Source organism: Malus sylvestris, chromosome 15, assembly GCF_916048215.2.
Source record: "Malus sylvestris chromosome 15, drMalSylv7.2, whole genome shotgun sequence".
NCBI lineage: Eukaryota > Viridiplantae > Streptophyta > Magnoliopsida > Rosales > Rosaceae > Malus > Malus sylvestris.
The window spans coordinates 41189677-41212254 of NC_062274.1; the positions used below are offsets into that span (position 1 = coordinate 41189677).

The 22578-nt window shown below is 39.3% G+C and overlaps 1 protein-coding gene across 1 annotated transcript; it reads left to right on the forward strand.

The window, feature by feature from the left end:
* Positions 1-4706: 4706 nt before the first annotated feature.
* Positions 4707-22578, forward strand: LOC126602978 (protein PLASTID MOVEMENT IMPAIRED 1-like). Its single transcript, XM_050269766.1, has 6 exons — positions 4707-4926; positions 4969-5070; positions 5272-5828; positions 11250-11315; positions 12277-12390; positions 22009-22578. Exons 1-6 carry the CDS (start codon positions 4707-4709, stop codon positions 22576-22578), a joined length of 1629 nt encoding a protein of 542 aa, XP_050125723.1.

Genomic DNA, 22578 nt, shown 5'->3' on the forward strand with positions numbered 1-22578 from the left:
TATGTAAGTTATGTGTTATATCGATAAGAATTTTGAGACGTAACTGAATTTTTGTTCTAGGTGATAATTGTTCGTGGTGCCTCGATATTTGTACTAGGGAGTTGTAGTGCGGACCTCAGGTGATTGGGCATTTGTTGTTATATATATATATATATATATATAAGCTTTACGATTTCCAGAAAACGTTTTAAAATGAATTTATGCTTTGTATGTCATGTCTATAACGCTTATTACTATATTGTTGCATTAGTATGAATTGTGAATTATACTATTTAATGTTGCAGAGGCTCAGGTAAGCTTCAGGTGAGTTAACATGTGATTGGTCTTGTCGCATTGCATATTGCTATGTATTTATGCATTTAGAGCTTATTATGCTGCACCCCAGTGTTAGTGCACTCGCCCGAGGCCAGGGCACAGCTTTCACGTGATTGTTCACCTCCTGCACCACATGCTCACCTTGGATCCAAGTTTTGGTGCTAGCTTGTTGTACAGACCATAATAGGCAGTTCCGACTCATAGTTGACCCGTGATTTATCGCACAACTTTCACACGATCGTAGCACTTGAGCGTACTTATTTATACCCTGCCTGTCGTACAAGTCACATTAGGTGACTCCGACTCATGTGCAGACATGTGTTGATGAGCTACAAATCCAGTCGTACAAGTCATGTTAGGTGACTCTGACTGGTATACTATTTTATATTGGTTTCACACCTGGCTTACATTTATTATTGCTGAGATATTATGACATGGCATACTTCAGTTTTCGCTGGTCTTGTGCTTTGGTTTTCATACCTACATAGTATTATTATTTTCTGGAAACTATACGGGTTTTACGACGAGGTGTTATAATGTTTTCAAAAAGGTTTTTATTAAAACTTTATTTTCAAGCCCACTCACCCTTATTTTTCGCTCTTCTAGATTCTAGTAGCAGAGTTTTCGTACCGATGAGGATTATCGACAAATCTTAGGGTAAACGATTACCATCGATAGTATTATTCTCACCATATTTTACTGTACAGTACTTATGCTTTGTCATCACGTGTGAAATGGGTTCATACCCGCTCACTGCGCACTCTTGTATTTAGGCATTTTTAGGTTTAAATTTATTCACATTTTCCACATCAATACACTTTATGACTTCGTCACCTTCCAAGTGTCGGCCAACACAGCTCGATTCGGAGTCCTAGTGGACATCCCGAGTCGGGGTGTGTCAATGAGATTTTAAAGTACTAATAAAAGTATTTTTTTAATATATATATTATAGCATTATTACATATAAATATTAGATGGCAAAAATTTGTAGGAGCCTTTCAATTGGGAACCATGTACGATTGCACCTTTCGCTGCCCCCCTCCCAAAGCCACCTCTGTCGAACTAAATAGTGCAAGTGATGACTATACAAATTTGGAAATGTTCAAGTATCATTTGTTCATCGTCACTGTAGACATCGAAATTTCGGTAAATAAATGTTGACCGATAAATCAAAGTGTCAACGCTCATGTATTACATAAATTTTACACGTAGCGTGTGACTCAACGAAAATTGAAATGAGTTGGAAAAGTCATCAAATAGGACACGTGTCAACACCTGGCAGAAACGACTTATTTCATCTAGGATATTATATTCAAAATTAGGCCTTGGAAAATTCTATAAATACAAGCCCATTTCATTCATTTGAGGGGAACCAATTCATATTACACCTTGAAGCTCTGAAGCTCTGAAACTCCGAAGCTCTCAAGCATCCAGGTTCCCGAAGAATCAAGAAAGCCTTCTTCGTTCTTCGTTCATCGTTCTTCCAAGATCAAGCCCCGACTGCCCTTTGGATCAACAATCATCCACCAATTCAAGATCAAGCCCCGACGGCCCTTGAAGAAAGTGTTCTTCGTTCTTCGTTCATCGTTCTTCCAAGATCAAGCCCCGACGGCCCTTGGATCAACCATCCACCAATTCAAGATCAAGCCCCGGCGACCCTTGAAGAAAGCACCATCGTTCATCATCAGTTCATCCAAGATCAAGCCCCAACGGCCCTTTGGATCAACAAACGTCGACAAATCCACACATCCAACCGTTCTTCAAGATCAAGCCCAAAAGCCCTTGAAGATCCGTTCATCACTGTTCTTCAAAATCAAGCCCAAAAGCCCTTGGAGATCCGTTCGTCACTGTTCTTCAAAGATCAAGCCCAAAAGCCCCTTTGAAGATCCGCTCAAATCCACCTTCAAGATCAAGTCCACGACCCTTGGAGAACGTTCATCCAATATCAAGCCTCGACGGCCCTTGGATCAACGAAACATCCACAAATACACACCTTACGGAGATCGAATCAGAGGATCAAAATAGAGAGAGATTGTAACCCAAAATCATCAAATACAAATATTTGTTTGTGCACGTCGTTCTTGTCTCTTTCGTTTCAGGAATTTTCCGTGTTCACAGTCACATTTTATTTTATTTTTTTACTGAACTTACGCCCAAGAATCTGTTGAAAATTCGAGCATGCAACGAATGAATAAAATGTAATTATGAATAATACTTTATCAATTGAAATGATAGATGACACTACAAATTTAACGGGACGACGATATAATCAGTAAGACTTCGTTGTGACTGAATTATATAAAATAAACGAATGCAAGCACTTTTATGTAAACAAAACTAAAGCACACTCTTAAGAGACATAAATCCAAAAAATACCCCAACTGAAATAAAACAATATTTCGACAAAAAAAATAAAAATAAATAAATAAAACTAAATAAAACAAAGTAATTAATAAATTCCAGCAGAATCAGTGTCGGCATGTAAAACATTGGAGAGCGCTTGTCAGTGAATGTTTAAATATTCTATGTAAGAATGTATGCATTCACGATTATATTGCATTGAATCCCACGTTAAAAAAAATAAAAATAAATTAAAAAAAAAAAAAAAAGATGAAATAACATCCTCGCCTTGGGTAACTTCATTGTTGTTTCCTATTTAGGATTCATTGTAATTGTCGATCACACATTAGTAGTTTCGGCCACCGGCCTCGAATATCTGTGCCCAATTCACTTGCTTAATAATTCATAAATGTGAAATAGGTAACAGAGGAAGGAAGGAAGCCTTGATGTCACCTATCACTATCCATGCATTCAATTTAAACTATTGGCAAGTAAGTTTGTTAAGTTAAAGCTCTTCAAGCTCCACGTATACACCAATCAAGCGATCTTGTCTTTTCAATTATATTTTATTGCATTCAATCACATCTTGAAATTAACAAATAGTTTATCTTTCTTATTTGGTACCCTTTTTTTTTAGGGAACTTTAACGAAAAGCATCTGGTACTATTCACTTTAACGAAAAACCACATTTTTACACTAAAAAGTCAATCCTGGTACTATTCACTTTACCCTTTATTTTGTCCTTATCATTAAAACTCAAAGTTTTCAAGCCCTTTTCATTAATTTTCTTTTTTTTTTTATTTAGAATAGAAGTCAATCGTAGATTTGACTTAATTTAATCCTAACTCATTTCTTCACTTACTTTTAATGCTTGAGCTAATTCAAAAGCTCAACCCATCCTGATATTTGTGGCTCAGTCCATGCCTGCTTGACACAACGAAAATAACAAAACAAGTGCCTACTTGGAAGCGAAAAGACTTACCTATCATAGTCGTTCTTTTCTCACACATCACGAGATGTATCCTCATGTATGAGAAAGAAACGAGGGTAATACACCCTGAAATACGAAAGTCCCATTCCCTTGGAATGCATTGCAAGTGAAAACAATGTCAGAAGCTTCATGGAAAGTGGAAACCTTATAGTAATTTAAATAACTAAATGTACACATTACATTACCATGACAGATAGAACAAACCATTTATTTCTATGGGACCAGTGTCCCTGCCTAATGTCTCAAACCCATCTCTTTCACCAGAAAAGAACAAAACGGGAAGAGGCGTTGTCCTCTTATCCTTCACACGTTTCATAGGCTCTGGAAAGATAATCAATCAACCCTCACATTCATCACCATAATCCATGGCAGTTTCTCCACCTCAAAAACCAATCAACCAAGTGATTCCCTTATCTAATTTCCCCCTTCATTCCCTTTCCATGCATGTGAATTCAATCCCATTCCCACCTATTGCACCAATTTTCTCCCACCCTTTTCTTCTCTTCTCCAATGGCAGCTGAATTTCATCCAGCAACTGGAGAAATTCCAACACTCAGCTTCTGGAAGAGCTTGAAGTGCTTAGCAAGTCACTCTACACATCCCACATTTCGAGTACTAGTACTCGAAGAACTGCCTCCCTTGTTCTTCCAAGAAGCTTAGTTCTTACCATACCTTCTAAAGATGAACTTGTTCCGGCTAATGTTCAGGAGATTAGACTCAACAACAAATCACGAAGGCGGATGTCTTTGTCCCCGTGGTACTCCCGCCCAAAACTTACTAGTGATGAGGAAGATGAGCAAAAGGATCGAGGCAAGAAGGCAACGAAATATAATTCACCGGAGCTAAGAAGCTTGGACGATAAGGCAACTGCCACCACTGAGAAAAAAGGTATCTGGAAGTGGAAACCAATTCGCGTTATTTCCCACATTGGAATGCAGAAGCTGAGCTCTTATTTTCTGTTGAAGTTGCCACCGCGCAAGGCCTTCTGGCTTCAATGAATGGCCTTAGACTTTCTATCTGCGTTAGAAAGAATGAAACAAAAGAGGGAGCGGTTTAAACAATGATGTCAAGGGTAACACAAGGAATTGCTGATTTCGAAGAGACCTTTTTCCTTCGGTGCCATGTTTATTACAGTTCCGGCCATGGAAATCAGACGAAGTTTGAGCCGAGACCCTTCTGGGTATATTTGTTTGCAGTTGATACAGAGAAGCTTGATTTTGGGAAAAGCAATGTGGATTTGAGTAAGATGATTCTGGAATCCATTAAGAAAAGCCACGAAGGTCAATGAATTTGGCAATGGGATATAAGTTTTAAACTATTAGGGAAGGCAAAATGTGGTGAGCTTGTTCTAAAACTAGGGTTTCAGATTATGGAGAATGATGAAGGAGTTGGAATTTACAGTCAGGCTGAGGATTTGAAGTCCGGTAAGTCCAAGAATTTATCATCTGCTTTTGCTAGGAAGCAATCAAAAACTTCATTTAGTGTGCCTAGTCCAAAACTTTCCAGCAGAGGAGAAGCATAGACACCTTCACAAGGAAGAAAAGCAACTGATCTCCAATGGATTGATGAACTTAACCTTGACGAACCAAACCCCGTTCCTATATCATCATCTTCTTTTTCTACAGCTCAGAAGGAAAAAGAACCGGAAGCGCCAAAAGTAGAGGAGCTTGATCTACCAAACTTTGAGCTAATGGATAAAGGAGTTGAATTCCAAGACAAGGAAGAGGAATATGGGGAGGAGCAATCCGAAACGTCTATTGGCAAAAAATCGGCAACATCAAGTGAGGTTGTGAAGGAAATTGTGCATGACAAAGTGCATACAACAAGATTGACAGAACTTGATTCAATTGCACAGCAGATTAAGGCTCTTGAGTCTTTGATGGGGAAAGAAAAAAATGACGAAAAGGATGAAGATGAAGAAGATATCAAATCACAAAAATTGAAGGCGGATGAAGAAAATGTAACAAAGGAGTTTCTTCAAATGCTTGAGGAGGAGGAGATCTTAAATGAATATAAACTGAATCGAAGTGAGATCCCTCCTCTCAAGCTTGAAGGGACTGAGGAATCTGGTGAGTGTGAAGCAGCAGAAGTTTTCCTTCCTGATCTCGGAAAGAGCTTAGGGTGCGTGGTTCAAACGCGCGATGGAGGGTACTTGGCGTCCATGAATCCGTTTGATACTTTGGTAGCTAGGAAAGACACTTTAAAACTTTCCATGCAGATATCAAAGCCGTTTGTTCTGCCATGGGTGATAGGAGCATATTTTTGCGACTTAGTTGGCTTGTTCTTGTGCATTTATGTCGTGTCTCTTTAGTTATTTTAGTGTTTAAAGTCATTTTCGTGTGTTTTCAGATTTTAAGGACAAAGTAGGCAAGAAGATGCATTTTGGAGCATTTTGGAGCAAAATGGAGCTTGGAATGCATGTCAAGTATTTGGAACCAAGGTTTGGACGAAATTGAAGAATTAAAGAGGCTAAGAATGTGAAGAATTAATGTACAAAGGATCAAGAATTCAGCCACAAAAGAACACCCACTCCTTGCCGTGTAACCACATAGCATTCCCTTTGGATTCCCATGCATGCTTAATCATCCTTGTCCCCTAAAATATTTCTGATTTCATGCCTCAATTCACTCAATTATCACACTCAATTGCTGCATACCTCTTGTTCCCTTCACCCATCAGATTTCACACAACTTTCACAACCATTCCATGCACCAATTGATGCTCCATCATCCACATTTGGGATCCAAGGCTGTGTGCAACACATGTTGCTGCACCTTTGACTAATTTCTGAAACATTTCACCTCCCCTTTTCATTTCCATGCAATGAACACAATCATTCATGCTCACTAGCTGAAATACCACTCCATTTTACCCTCCATACTTTGCATCATTGCTCCATTTTCATCCTTGGACCATTGCACACCACAAATTCACCCTCCTTGCTGTACATTTTCCCCACTGCCCAATCTGATTCTCTAGGGTTTTTGGGGCCTATATATACATGTTTACACCCCTTGGCAAAGGGTTCACACTCTCATATTCACCATTCATCACAGAAATTCGTCCATACTCAACCTAGGCAGCAAAACACCCCAAAAACACCATTCTAGTGCCCAGAAAATATCACAGCCACTCCACCTTCTTCCACCCTCTTTGCCGAAGTTCTCCACCACCCTTCCACCATCAAACACTCCTCTACACTCACCATAAACCTTTCTGCACCATAGAACTACCCAAACCTGTCCACAAACCAATCTGCCACAAGCAAGGGAAAGGAGGAATCTTGGATGCACTTGCTGCCAAGTTGGAGCATTCTAGGTGTTTTCTTTCTTTGGATTTTAATGTCTAATTCATGTAATCTTTGTTTTGCTTTAAGTATGATTGGCTAATTTCGTTTTGGCTAAGGGTGGATTCAAAACCATGATTATATATGTGAAATAAGTTGATTACTTTCAGTTATCGTTGTATAAGTCGTGAATACAATTTGCTTAACCGTTTGATTTAGAACTTATTCTTGTATGTTGGTTGAGAGTGCACGCTTAATTTGCATGCTTGAATTTGATGCTAGGATATAAGTTTGTTTCACCTAATCGTTATGAATTTATATTCGTAAGTAGTGAAGGTCGCTAGTCACAATCGTGTTAAGTAGATTCCTGGCAAGAGTATCATGCTTTTCATAGTTACGAATGCCTTGTCGATGCTTATGATTTCCAAAGAACGTAATGATTCTAACTTGTGTCTTTATCATGTTGTTCGTATAAAGAACTTGTTGGGAATAATTTGTTTGCGATGCATATTCATCCAATTTAATGATTCTAGGGAAATCTGAAGGTTAATTTAAGCGGACCTAATTAACTTGGAGTGTCGAGATTCATAACTTATTAAATTGATAACTAAAAATTGATTTAGGTTGCATATATTTCATGTGTGGAGAAGAACCCCTTAGCCATTCCATCATCCATTGATTATTCATAACTTTGTGTTACAATCTGTTTCTATTACAATCTGTTTTCCTTGCAATCTGTCCATTTAGTTCATTTTCGTCCAAATCAATTCCCCATTTATTTTGAAGTCCTAGATTAGTTAGAAAGTGTGTTGGTTTATGTTTTTAAGTGTTTTGGTACAAGTTAAAACCCAAATTCGTCCAAATTGGTGCTTTGTGTTCAAAACTGCCCAGAAAGTGTTTTGTCTTTTGGTTGCTGTTTTGAGTTATTGGTTTATTTTAGTATTTTAAACGTGAGTTTTGCATTCTTTGAGTCTAATCTAGTGTTTTAAACTTTGTTTTTACATTTCTAAGTCAGTTTTCAAGTGTTTAGCAATCCCTCCTAATCCCCGGTTTAGAACGATCCCTACTTACATACTTTGCTACAATTGATAAAAAGAGGGTTTAATTTTGTGTGTTAACTTATTTTTCACATCAAATTTTGGCGCCGTTGCCGGGGATTAGCAACTTTTCTAATCTCTTGGATTGTTTTCTTTCGAATTATTGTATTTTGTTTAAGTTTCTGTTTAAGTTGCTGATTTGTTTTGTTTTCTTTGTTTTTAGGTACTAGTGCATGACTCGAAGTTCCCGACCTATTCGTGAGCATATTTTGGACTTTGACGACGACTTCGAGAGAACTTTGAGTAGAAGGAGGAAACAACAGCACAAGGAGGATCCCACGGCACAAGTGGGTGGAGAAGTGTAAGGTATAGCCATGGACAACCGTACGCTCAAGGAGCTTGCCGCCTCGGGTTTGGATAATGCCGCACCATTGTGTATCCAATATCCCATGGCTGCCCAAGGTAAAACCGAAGAGTTCGAGTTAAAGTCAAGTTTGCTCCACCACATTCCAAAGTTCCATGGGCTGTCCATGGAGGATCCGAACAAACATTTGAAAGAATTTGAAGTGGTGTGCTCAAGTATGACTCCGGTTACCGTTGACGGAAGTATTTTAAAGATGAAGGCTTTTCCGTTCTCTTTAATGGACAAAGCCAAGGATTGGTTGTACGAGTTGGCTCCCGGTACAGTTACATCTTGGGAGAGTATGAAGAGGGCGTTTCTGGAGAAGTTTTTCCCAACTTCTCGCATCATTCTTCTTCGTAAAAAAATAAGTGGAATTCAACAAGATGAAGGTGAATCTTTTCCTACATATTATGAACGATTTAAATCACTTGTTGCTTCTTGTCCACAGCATCAGATGAAGGAGGAATTGCTTTTGCAATACTTCTACGAAGGGCTCCTACCACTAGAACGTCAAATGCTCGATGCCTCGGCGGGTGGAGCATTGGTAGACAAAACGCCCATGGCTGCAAAAATCTTGATTGCTAATCGAGCGTTGAACGCTCAACAATACGAAGGTGTAGGCCAAAGAGGACCCCCACGGCAACAAGTGCATGAGGTAAGTTCCACTTCCAATATTCAATCTCAGTTAGCTAATCTTACTTCTCTTGTTTCACAGATGGCCGGGGGAATGAAGATTCAAGGACCCATGGTGTGTGGCGTATGTTCTATCCAAGGACATGCATCCGAAAAGTGTCCTCAACTCATTGAGAATGGTGGATGGGAGAGCGCTAATGCCATTAGGTTTCAAAGCCAAAATCAGCCAAGACATGATCCATATTCCAACACGTATAATCCGGGGTGGAGAGACCATCCAAACTTCAAATTGAGAGAGCCACAACAAGCCCAACCACAAGGAGGCTTTAGGTAATAACCCCCGGGCTTCTACAACAAACCATACGCACCCCCTCAAGTCCAACCACAATCTGCCCCAAATACTTCAGGTAATGCTTTGGATAATGATACACTTGTTAAGTTACTAACCACTTTGACTAATGGGCAGGAAAATCAAAACAAAAGAGTGGACCAACTAGAGAAACAAATGGGGTAGATTGCCGAGGTTGTTGGGCAGATTAGAGACCAAGGAAGGCTTCCTAGTTCTACCATTCCAAACCCGAAGGGAGGCTTTGAAAGTGCAAAGGCCATACTCTTGAGAAGTGGAAAAGAGATTGGGGCAGGTTCTTCATCAAAAACAGGTCACAAAGAGGATGAAAAACTTCAATTTGAAGAGGAGGAAGCAAGCCCACTCACGGCATAGATGGGAGCACCTTTGCCGCAAGTTTCTAATGTCCCCAATCTGTCCAAATCGGCCAATAAAGGTAAGAATGTGTCAAATTCGGTTCCTACTAATGTTTTTCCTTCGAATGCTCCTTTTCCTAGTAGGTTTATGCAAACAAAGAAGGAGGAAGCTGAAAAGGACATCCTTGAGACATTTAGGAAAGTTCAAGTAAACATACCTTTGTTGGATGCAATCAAGCAAGTCCCGAGGTACGCCAAGTTTTTGAAGGAGTTGTGCACCACTAGGAAGAGGATGGCGACTAAGGAAGTGGTAAAGGTAGGTGAGAATGTCTCCGCCATCTTGCAACGCAAACTACCCCCCAAATGCAAAGATCCGGGTAGCTTTACAATTCCGTGCGTCATTGGTAACACTCGTTTCAAATCTGCCATGCTAGATTTAGGAGCCTCTATAAATGTTATGCCATACTCCATTTATGTATCTATGAACTTAGGTGAGTTGAAACATGATGGTGTAATCATACAATTGGCCGATAGATCTAACGCTTATCCAAAAGGAGTGTTGGAAGACGTTTTGATGCAGGTTGATCATTTAGTCTTCCCAGCAGATTTTTATGTGCTCGAAATGGATGAATCGGATCATGCTCCTTCATTGCCCATCCTCCTTGGAAGGCCATTCATGAAGACGGCCCGGACGAAGATTGACGTGTATAGTGGAACGTTGTCCATGGAATTTGATGGGGAAGTTGTTAATTTTAATCTTTCTGATTCCATTAAGTACCCTAGTGAGGACCATTCATGTTTCTCTATTGATATAATTGACTCTTTGGCGCAGGGATATCTTGAAGATTTGAATGATGATGCGCTTGAAAAAGTCATTACACGAGGAATGGAACTCACAACCAAGGGGGCAGATTCTAGGGCAACCCACGGCATACATGGACTAGGCCATGCCGTGCCCCCTAGTGATGAAATTTTTGAGTTGGTTGCTGCCCTTGAGTCACTACCTAAGCATGGTGGTAAGTCTCCTAACTTTGATTCCATTCCAATTTCGACTAACAAGTTGCTTCCATCCATCATTCAGGCACCTATACTTGATCTCAAACCCCTACCAAGCCATTTGAAGTACATCTTTTTGGGGGAAAACGAGACACTACCTGCCATCATCTCCTCATCCCTCACGGCACAAGAAGAGGAGAAACTAGTTCAAGTTTTGAAGGAGTTCAAATCTGCCCTAGGTTGGACATTGGCCGATATTAAAGGTATAAGCCCTACGACTTGTATGCATCACATATTTCTTGAGGAGGAGGCCAAACCAACTAGAGAGGCTCAACGCCGTCTTAACCCTCCGATGATGGAAGTGGTGAAAAAGGAGATAATCAAACTTCTAGATTGTGGGGTGATTTATCCCATCTCCGATAGCCGCTGGGTTTCACCTATCCAATGTGTACCCAAGAAATCTGGAGTGACGGTTGTGGAGAATGTGGAGAATGAGCTTGTGCCCACCTGGATTCAAACTGGTTGGCGAGTGTGCATTGATTATAGGAAGCTAAACGCAACCACAAGGAAAGATCACTTCCCATTACCGTTCCTAGATCAAATGCTCGAAAGGTTAGCAGGTCATTCCTTTTATTGCTTTCTTGATGGATACTCCGGTTATAATCAGATTGTTATTGCCCCGGCTGATCAAGAAAAGACCACTTTTACTTGTCCCTTTGGAACGTTTGCATATCGACGCATGCCATTCGGTTTGTGCAATGCTCCTGCCACATTTCAAAGGTGTATGGTTAGCATCTTTTCTGATTATGTTGAGAGAATTATTGAGATATTCATGGATGATTTTAGTGTGTTTGGTAATTCATTTGATAATTGCTTGGATAATCTCACTTTAATCTTGAAACGTTGTGTTGAAACAAACCTTGTGTTAAATTGGGAGAAATGCCATTTTATGGTTAAACAAGGTATTGTTTTGGGTCATATTATCTCTGAACGTGGAATTGAAGTTGATAAGTCTAAAATAGATCTTGTACGCTACTTACCCTCTCCCACTTCGGTGAGAGAGGTTCGTTCTTTCCTTGGTCATGCAGGATTCTATAGACGATTTATCAAGGATTTTTCCAAGATTGCACAACCCTTATGCTGTCTCCTACAAAAGGATGTGTCATTTGAGTTCAACGAGGCATGTGAGAATGCATTCAAGCATCTCAAGGAGCTCCTCACCACGGCACCCATCATAACTCCCCCAGATTGGTCCATTCCCTTTGAATTGATGTGTGATGCATCGGATTATGCACTTGGCGCTGTTTTGGGTCAAAGAAAAAATAAACAGCCACATGTTATTTATTATGCTTCACGCACTTTGAATGATGCTCAGTTGAATTATTCTAAAACCGAAAAAGAACTTTTGGCGGTTGTATTTGCTTTAGATAAATTTAGATCATATCTAATTGGTACTAAAGTTATTGTTTTCACTGACCATGCAGCCTTGAAGTACTTGTTCACCAAGAAAAAAGCTAAACCTAGACTCATTCGTTGGATGCTTCTACTTCAAGAGTTTGACATCGAAATCAAGGACAAGAAGGGGAGTGATAATGTTGTTGCCGACCACCTAAGCAGGTTGGTGCGTGAAGAAGAGGATCTTCCCATCTCCGAAACATTTCCGGATGAACAACTCTTGTCCGTTCAGGTAAGTGCTCCTTGGTACGCAGATTTGGTGAATTATTTGGTGACTAAACAAGTTCCTAGCACCCTAAACAAATTCCAACGTGATAAACTTAAAAAGGATGCTAGATTTTATGTTTGGGATGACCCATACTTGTGGAAATATTGTTCAGATCAGGTTATAAGAAGATGTGTGCATGAATCAGATTTTCACTCAATTTTAAGTTTTTGTCACACATATGCATGTGGGGGTCACTTTGGCACCCAAAGGACAGCTTTTAAGGTTCTTGAATGTGGTTTTTATTGGCCTACTTTGTTTAAAGATGCTAGAACCTTTTGTTTAACATGTGATCGATGCCAAAGGACAGGTAATATTGGCCAAAAAGATCAAATGCCGCAGGTACCCATCTTTGTTGTTGAAATCTTTGATGTTTGGGGTATCGATTTTATGGGTCCTTTTCCTTCATCTTTTGGTTTCACTTACATATTACTTGCCGTTGATTATGTTTCCAAGTGGGTGGAAACGAAAGCCACTCGAACTAACGATTCTAAAGTTGTGGCAGATTTTGTGAAAACTAATATCTTTTCTAGGTTTGGGATGCCTAGGGTGCTAATCAGTGATGGCGGGTCTCATTTTTGCAACCGTACCATTGAGGCATTACTCAAGAAGTACCATGTGACGCATAAGGTCTCCACACCTTACCACCCCCAAACCAATGGCCAAGCCGAGGTGTCGAATCGTGAGATCAAACAGATTTTGGAGAAGACCGTTGGGCCAAATAGAAAAGATTGGAGCTTACGGTTGGATGATGCATTATGGGCGTATCGAACGGCTTACAAAACCCCTATTGGTATGTCTCCTTTTCGGCTTGTGTATGGCAAGCCATGTCATCTTCCCGTGGAATTAGAACATAGAGCACATTGGGCCATCAAGACCTTCAATTTGAATGTGGACCAAGCCGGAATTCATCGAAAGCTTCAATTGAGTGAACTTGATAAGATAAGGCATGAAGCTTATGAGAATGCTAGAATTTACAAAGAGAAGACCACGGCATTCCATGATAAGATGCTCAGAGGCAAGATTTTCGAAATTGGGCAGAAAATGTTATTGTTCAACTCCCGCCTTCGTCTATTCCCTGGTAAGTTACGTTCCAAGTGGGTTGGCCCGTTTGTTGTTACTAATCTTTTTGTGCATGGTGCAGTCCAAATTTAGAGCTTGAGAACCGGGCAAGAATTCAAGGTGAATGGACATCGCTTGAAGCCATACTACGAGCACTTTGTGGAGCATGTTGTGGAGGAGATCCCACTGCATACCGTGGGTTCCAAGGAGAAGTGAAGGTGTTCATCGTCCGGCTGGAAGACGTTAAAGCAAGCGCTTTAAGGGAGGCAACCCATTTATTCTGCTTGATTGTCAATTTTATTACTTGTTTAATTATTTTTGGTTGTGACTTTCTATTTTGAAACATTAACAAATATGCAAAGGATTTTAACATTAAACTTCATGGAAATGAACAGGAAACTGGGAAATAAAGAAACATAGCATAATACAAGAGGGAGCCTTCACAAAGGCTGCTTGGGAGAGGTCGCAGTAGTCGGCGGAGTTACAGTAGTCGGCGAAGTCTCAGCAGTCGGTGGGGCCACAGAAGGAGGAGGTATCGGAGGTTGATCAGTTGGAGCTTCACTACGCGGTGCCGCCCAAGAAGACGAAGGCAGATGCTGTTGGAACAAACCCACAAACCTCCGGTGATCAAGTAAAATCTGACAATCAGTTTCCTGCAGCTGGTCAATTTTCCTCTTCATGTTTGTGGCATAATTGTGTGCAAGCTTGTGCAATTATTTATTTTCATGCTTGAGTCCTCTAATCTCCTCTTTGAGACTCTGTATTTCAGCCGCCAACGATTCAACGTGACCGGTTCGAGCAAATAGGCGTTGGGCCATGTTGGACACAGAACCCGCACACTGCACGCTAAGAGCCAGAGACTCCTTAACCGCCAATTCATCAGACCGTCTAGCGAGCAGTCTGTTATCTCTGGGGATGACAAGGTTCCGGGCCACCACCGCAGCAGTCATGTCATTTTTCATCACCGACGGTCGGAAGGGCCAGACATTTTTCAGAAGTGTTAAAGAAAGAGGAGATCGGACAAGTCAAGATCGTAAAAGTGCAAAACGGGAGTTTTTACAGACAGAAATTCAAGAGTGCTTTGAACGTCCTGCATATCTCTATAAAAATCAGCACGCAATGGGATTTCAGAGATCGAAGAGGTGAGCTCAGAAATCGAAGAAGCTATTCAGAGATCGAAGAGGCGCCAGCTTTCTCAAAAGTTGGGCTTGCTCACAAACCACCAATTCCAGATATCGAAGAGTGTCAACTGTCTCAGCCTCGTCAGCACCCATCACACGCAACTCAGCTTTGCGAAAATCATGGGCAGTCTGTCGAAGCACCGATTCCAACCATCTGTCTCTCTCAGCCTCGTCAGCACTTGTCACATGCAATCTCTGCCCTCAACGAAGCTCAGAACTCGAAGCGTAAATTCTGGATATTAAAGAGGCCTCTGCTTTATCGAGACGTGTCAGCATCTGTCAATTTGCACATCTGCGTTGCGTAAATTGATAGGAGCATATTTATGCGACTTAGTTAGCTTGTTCTTGTGCATTTACGTTGTATTTCCTTAGTTATTTTAGTGTTTAAAGTTATTTTTGTGTGTTTTCAGACTCTAAGTACAAAGTATGCAAGAAGATGCATTTTGGAGGCCTTTGGAGCATGTTTCGGGCTTGGAATGGATAGCAAATGCATGGGCCAAAGTGGATGGACGAATTTGAGAACTAAAGAGGCCAAGAATATGAAGAATTATGGTCCAAAAGATGAAGAAAACAGCCCAAAAATCTGTCACCCCAACTTGCATTCCTTGCCATGCAAACCACATAGAATTCCCTTTGGATTCCATGCCATGCTTGATCACTCTTGTCCCCTACATAATTTCTAATTTCATGCTTCAATTCATTTAATTATTACACTCAATTGCTTGATACCTCTTGTTCCCTTCACTCATTAGATTTTAGACAACATTTACATCCATTACATGCACCAATTGATGCTCCATCATTCACATTTGGAATCCAATGCCATGTGCAACACATGTTGTTGCACCTTTGACCCATTTGTTGACACATTTCACCTCCATTTCCATCTCTATGGAATGTACACAATCATTCATGCTCCCTAGCTACAACACCACTCCATTTTACCCTTCACACTTTGCATCATTACTTCATTTTCACCCTTGGACCATTGCACACCACACACACAAATTGCCATGCATTTCATCCTTAACCTAACCTGATTTTCTAAGGTTTTTGGGGCCTATAAATACATGTTTACACCCCTTGGCCAAATGACAATCCCCCATATTCATCATTTTATCACAAAAATTCGTCCATACACACCCTAGGAAGCAAAACACCCCAAAAACACCATTCTAGTGCCTAGAAAACATAACAGCCACTCCACCTTCTTCCACCCTCTTTGCCTAGTTCTCCACCACCCTCCAACCATCAAACACTCCTCCACACTCACCCTAAACCCTTCCATACCATTCCCCATCCATTCTACATCATAAAACTACCCAAAATCTGTCCATAACCCAATCTGCCGCAAGCAAGGGAAAGGAGGAATCTTGGATGCACTTGCTACCAAGTTGGAGCATTTTAGGTGTTTTCTTTCCTTTGATTTTAATGTCTAATTTTATGTATCTTTGCTTTGTGAGTATGAGGAACTAAACCCCTCTTAGTTAGGGGGTGATTCGAAACTATGTTCATACTTGCAATATGATTTGATTACATCCAGTTGTGATTCATAAGTTGTGAATTCAATTTACTTATCCGTTCATATAAAAACTAATTTGTGTATGTTGGTTAAGAGTGCACGCTTAATTTTCATGCATGAATTTGACGCTAGAATATAAGGGAGTTTCACCTAATCGTTATAAACTTATATTCACAAGTAGTGAAGGTTGCTAGTCACAATCACGTTAAGTAAACTCTTGGCATAAGTTTCATGCAAATCATAGTAACGAGTGCCTCGTCAATGCTTATGTTTTTCATAGAACTTAATGATTCTTGCTTGTATCTCTATTATGCAATTCATGTAGGGAACTTGTAGGGAATGTTTTGGGTTGTCGTATGCAATCATCCAACCTAATAACTTGTGGAAAAAACTGAGGGTTAATTAGTGCAATTCACGGTTAATTTGGGGCGTTGAGTATTCATAGCTTATCGAAAAGCAACTGGAAATCGTTTTGTATGCAAGTGTGACATATGTGGAGAAGAACCTCCTAGCTAATCTTCCATCCATAAGTTTCATTCAAATTCACTTACAATCTGTTTTGTTTTACAAAGTTTGTTTTGTTTTCAAATTCATTAAAACCAAAATCCCCCTTTTACTTTATTGTTTCAAAGTGTTTAATTTCTGTTTTGGTTGTGTGTTAGAGTGTTTTGATTCACCCAAATTTGTCTAAGAATTTGTTTACTTTGTTCTTGTCTTAATTTAATTATTTTCGTCGAAAATCAACCCCATCTTATTTCTTTGAGTCATATTAATTAGAACTTGTCTTAGATTATGTTTTTAAGTGTTTTAGTTCATTAGAAAACCAAAATTTGTCCAAGTTTGTGTGAGAGTCCCAAAATTGCCCAGATTGAGTTTTTAAGGTAGTTTTGAGTGTTTAGGGGCTGTTTTGAGTCTTTTGGTTTGTTTTAGTGTTTTAAAGTATAGTTTTGCATTCTTTGAGTCTAGTTAGTGTTTTAAACTTTGTTTTCACGTTTTCAAGTCAGTTTCCAAGTGATTTAGCAATCCCTCCTAATCCCCGGCCTAGAACGATCCCTACTTACATACTTTACTACAATTGATAAAAAGAGGGTTTAATTTGTGTGCTTAGTTATTTTACGCATCATAAATCACGCGCAATCTGTCGAAAATTTTTGGAGAAGCGGAATGCACGTGAAAACTACTGTTAAATTATCCCAGGCTTGCCGACACGAGTAATGGAACAATGCCTTCCCAGCCATTAAGAAAATTCTATAAATGTTGAACTTCAATTTGAAGCAGTCTCACCCAACTTTCAGCCTCACTTAACCCTTCATCCTCTCTGAAATGGCTTTCCAACAAACCCTCTCGAGTCACTCTGTATTTTTCATCCCCTGGGATACCCCTGCAAACAACCCATCCAGAGCACAAGTATTTCATATCATAAGGGTTAAGAGCAAGAGTATCTTATATCATGCTTTCTCCCTGTCCTTTCTCCAGCCAGTTTTTGCTCTCGAGTACTCATCATCTTATGCTTTCGCTTTGTCTCTCACTTATAAGGGAAGTGAAGATGATACCTCGAAGCATGTGGAGACAACGTGCTGATTCATCCTCAACTAAGGACAAGGAGAAAGAGAGCAAGAGGTGGGCACTTGGAAAGATTGAAGAAAGAAACAGACCAACACATTTACCTCGTGCCTGCCCGCCGTGCAGAAAAAACAAGCAGAGAAGAATGCAGACTGCACTCTGATATTCCCCGCTCAGAATTCCAAACCAGTTCAAGATCAAAGCTGTGGAAAGTCACCAAGATCATCTATCTCAAAAACCAGATTTGCGTTCTTAACCTCTACTCTGTCTACTTTTTTTTGTTTACTTTGCTATATTTGTTCTGTTATTCGTTGCTTGTTTTTGTGTGAGTATATGCTTGAAACATTGAGGACAATGTTTGATTTAAGTGTAGGGGGTAACTAGTGTTTTGCATAAAATTCGTAGAAAATTATCACCCATTACTTCTAGTGTTGTTCCTTGCTGTTTTAAGTATTTTTAAGCTATTTTGGAGTGTTTCAGTGTGTTTTGACATAAAAATCCGAAAATTCATAAAATTTGAAAAATTGTTTTGAAAATCCCAAAAAGAGTTGTTTTTGTGTGCTTATTTGTGTCTTAGGGTACCTTCCAACACAATGATGAGGATTCGGTTTGTAATTGCATGACTTTTAAAGAGAGTTATAAACATGGATGAAAGTTTGATTTACTCTTTATTTATGCTTGGTTGTGGTTATAACTTATGAAATCACATGTAATCATAAAAGAAAAGAAAAAATTAGTTTTTGTAACATGCTTGAAGGAAGGAACTCAAACTAACGCTACAACCTTGTGAGACTTGAGCCTAAATGTTTATTTGGAGAGTTAAAATCTGTGCATTATTGTTTTCTAAAGTCGTTGCATGATCTCATTATTCTTTGCTTGGTTATTACTTAGAAGGCGTTTCATCATTTAGTTCCAAATGCTAGAACTCATGCCTATTTCATTCAAAGCATGCTATTGATTTGCATAACACATATTCAAGATGAAGTTGTGTAGTTACCACCACCAAAGCCAAACTGCCATGTATCCCATATCGTTATATGTTTAAGTTAACCCCATTGAGCCTTGATAGCCTACATTCTTTGTTAAACCACATTATCCTTACCTAGCCTAGTTTAGGACCATCCATACCCTTGTTCTTGAAGCATAGTAAAGCATGATTCAAATTGAATTTCTTTTGATTAATGTATGGCAGAAATCAAGTGTGGGGGAAGTGTGAGTTATTATGCTTGTTGAAAAGAAAAGAAGAATTGAGAAAAGAAAAAAAAAAAAAAAAAAAAAAAGGGAGTTGAAAAATATGTGAAAAAAAGAGTTTTAAAGTGCTGCTTGTTGAAGAAAGGGTCTAAAACATAGAATTCGGCCCTAAATATTGCTTGAATTTTCCCTTCGTGTCTAAAAGCTTATTTATGCAATCTAAGTGAATTCTAAGTTTCAATTTCATTACTTTGCTTGCTATTGCTTTAAGAACGATTGTTATCATTATCCTTCATTTGTTAGCCATCACCCCAAGCCCCGTTACAACCCTTAACTTCATCTTGAGTGTCATGCGGTTCAATATGTGGAGTTTGAAATTGATATGAGCATATGGTGTCACTGGTTCTCGCATCTAAGTAGTAGCATTCCATTCATGAGATCATATCTAAACATGCTCCAGAAATCGCTTTCTTTGTAATACATATATGTGAGCGTTCGTTTTCATGTTTACATCAATCTTCTCACATATGACTAGTATAGTGTGTGTAGTTAGAAAATCTGAGTGAAAATTGAGTGCATACTTTGTAAGGACTTGAGTAAATTCTCTAAGGCATGTTACTACATCAAAAACATTGTTTTAATCGATTAATTGCGAACAAGTAAGTGGTGACTATGATTAAGTATGTGCTTAAGTGTGAAGACAACTAAAATCTGTGGGGATGACAATTTTTAACATGACATGTGCATTGGAAATCCCTGAGGCAAACGTTGGAAGGCTTAGGTTGGATTTTGTTCATTTTGTTGGTTTGGTTTTGTTTAGTTATTTTGTTTTGCTCGAGGACTAGCAAAAGCTAAGTGTGGGGGAATTTGATAGGAGCATATTTATGCGACTTAGTTGGCTTGTTCTTGTGCATTTATGTCGTGTCTCTTTAGTTATTTTAGTGTTTAAAGTCATTTTCGTGTGTTTTCAGATTTTAAGGACAAAGTAGGCAAGAAGATGCATTTTGGAGCATTTTGGAGCAAAATGCTCCTTGGAATGCATGTCACCTATTTGGAACCAAGGTTTGGACGAAATTGAAGAATTAAAGAGGCTAAGAATGTGAAGAATTAATGTACAAAGGATCAAGAATTCAGCCACAAAAGAACACCCACTCCTTGCCGTGTAACCACATAGCATTCCCTTTGGATTCCCATGCATGCTTAATCATCCTTGTCCCCTAAAATATTTCTGATTTCATGCCTCAATTCACTCAATTATCACACTCAATTGCTGCATACCTCTTGTTCCCTTCACCCATCAGATTTCACACAACTTTCACAACCATTCCATGCACCAATTGATGCTCCATCATCCACATTTGGGATCCAATGCTGTGTGCAACACATGTTGCTGCACCTTTGACTAATTTCTGAAACATTTCACCTCCCCTTTTCATTTCCATGCAATGAACACAATCATTCATGCTCCCTAGCTAAAATACCACTCCATTTTACCCTCCATACTTTGCATCATTGCTCCATTTTCATCCTTGGACCATTGCACACCACAAATTCACCCTCCTTGCTGTGCATTTTCCCCACTGCCCAATCTGATTCTCTAGGGTTTTTGGGGCCTATATATACATGTTTACACCCCTTGGCAAAGGGTTCACACTCTCATATTCACCATTCATCACAGAAATTCGTCCATACTCAACCTAGGCAGCAAAACACCCCAAAAACACCATTCTAGTGCCCAGAAAATATCACAGCCACTCCACCTTCTTCCACCCTCTTTGCCGAAGTTCTCCACCACCCTTCCACCATCAAACACTCCTCTACACTCACCATAAACCTTTCTGCACCATAGAACTACCCAAACCTGTCCACAAACTAATCTGCCACAAGCAAGGGAAAGGAGGAATCTTGGATGCACTTGCTGCCAAGTTGGAGCATTCTAGGTGTTTTCTTTCTTTGGATTTTAATGTCTAATTCATGTAATCTTTGTTTTGCTTTAAGTATGATTGGCTAATTTCGTTTTGGCTAAGGGTGGATTCAAAACCATGATTATATATGTGAAATAAGTTGATTACTTTCAGTTATCGTTGTATAAGTCGTGAATACAATTTGCTTAACCGTTTGATTTAGAACTTATTCTTGTATGTTGGTTGAGAGTGCACGCTTAATTTGCATGCTTGAATTTGATGCTAGGATATAAGTTTGTTTCACCTAATCGTTATGAATTTATATTCGTAAGTAGTGAAGGTCGCTAGTCACAATCGTGTTAAGTAGATTCCTGGCAAGAGTATCATGCTTTTCATAGTTACGAATGCCTTGTCGATGCTTATGATTTCCAAAGAACGTAATGATTCTAACTTGTGTCTTTATCATGTTGTTCGTATAAAGAACTTGTTGGGAATAATTTGTTTGCGATGCATATTCATCCAATTTAATGATTCTAGGGAAATCTGAAGGTTAATTTAAGCGGACCTAATTAACTTGGAGTGTCGAGATTCATAACTTATTAAATTGATAACTAAAAATTGATTTAGGTTGCATATATTTCATGTGTGGAGAAGAACCCCTTAGCCATTCCATCATCCATTGATTATTCATAACTTTGTGTTACAATCTGTTTCTATTACAATCTGTTTTCCTTGCAATCTGTCCATTTAGTTCATTTTCGTCCAAATCAATTCCCCATTTATTTTGAAGTCCTAGATTAGTTAGAAAGTGTGTTGGTTTATGTTTTTAAGTGTTTTGGTACAAGTTAAAACCCAAATTCGTCCAAATTGGTGCTTTGTGTTCAAAACTGCCCAGAAAGTGTTTTTAAGGCAGTTTTGAGTCTTTTAGTTGCTGTTTTGAGTTATTGGTTTATTTTAGTATTTTAAACATGAGTTTTGCATTCTTTGAGTCTAATCTAGTGTTTTAAACTTTGTTTTTACATTTCTAAGTCAGTTTTCAAGTGTTTAGCAATCTCTCCTAATCCCCGGTTTAGAACGATCCCTACTTACATACTTTGCTACAATTGATAAAAAGAGGGTTTAATTTTGTGTGTTAACTTATTTTTCACATCAATGGGATCAGTCAATGAGTGGATTCGAATTGTTTCAAAGGATTGCAGCTATTGGACTTGATGAGCTAAATTCTCAGATTATGAATTTGATGGCATTGGATGAACTGATGGATAAAATCGCAGAGCAGATTGCTTTTAAAGGTGTTGCATCCACGATTGTTCAAGGAAGGAACAAAGAAGGCGCTAGCTCGAGCGCTGTTAAAACAATTGTCGCCGTTAAAACAATGGCAAATGCATTAAGCACAGGCAGGAAGGAAAGGATTTCGACTGGGATTTGGAATGTGAACGAGAACTCATTGAAAGTAGAGGAGATTCTCACATTCACTATGCAGAAAATCGAGGCCATGGCATTTGAATCTTTGAAAATCCAAGCTGAAATGGCTGAGGAAGAAGCCTCATTCGATGTTTCACCAATAAACAATAGTTTCACAAATTCAAGTGGTGTAAAAGTACTTCAAAACGAACCGCTGGCTTCTTCAATATCACCCAACGACTGGATCAAAGACCACAGCGTGGCCAATTCGGATAGCTTACAAGATGGGAACCAGCCGGAGACAATCACACTGGCAGTGCTTGTTTAG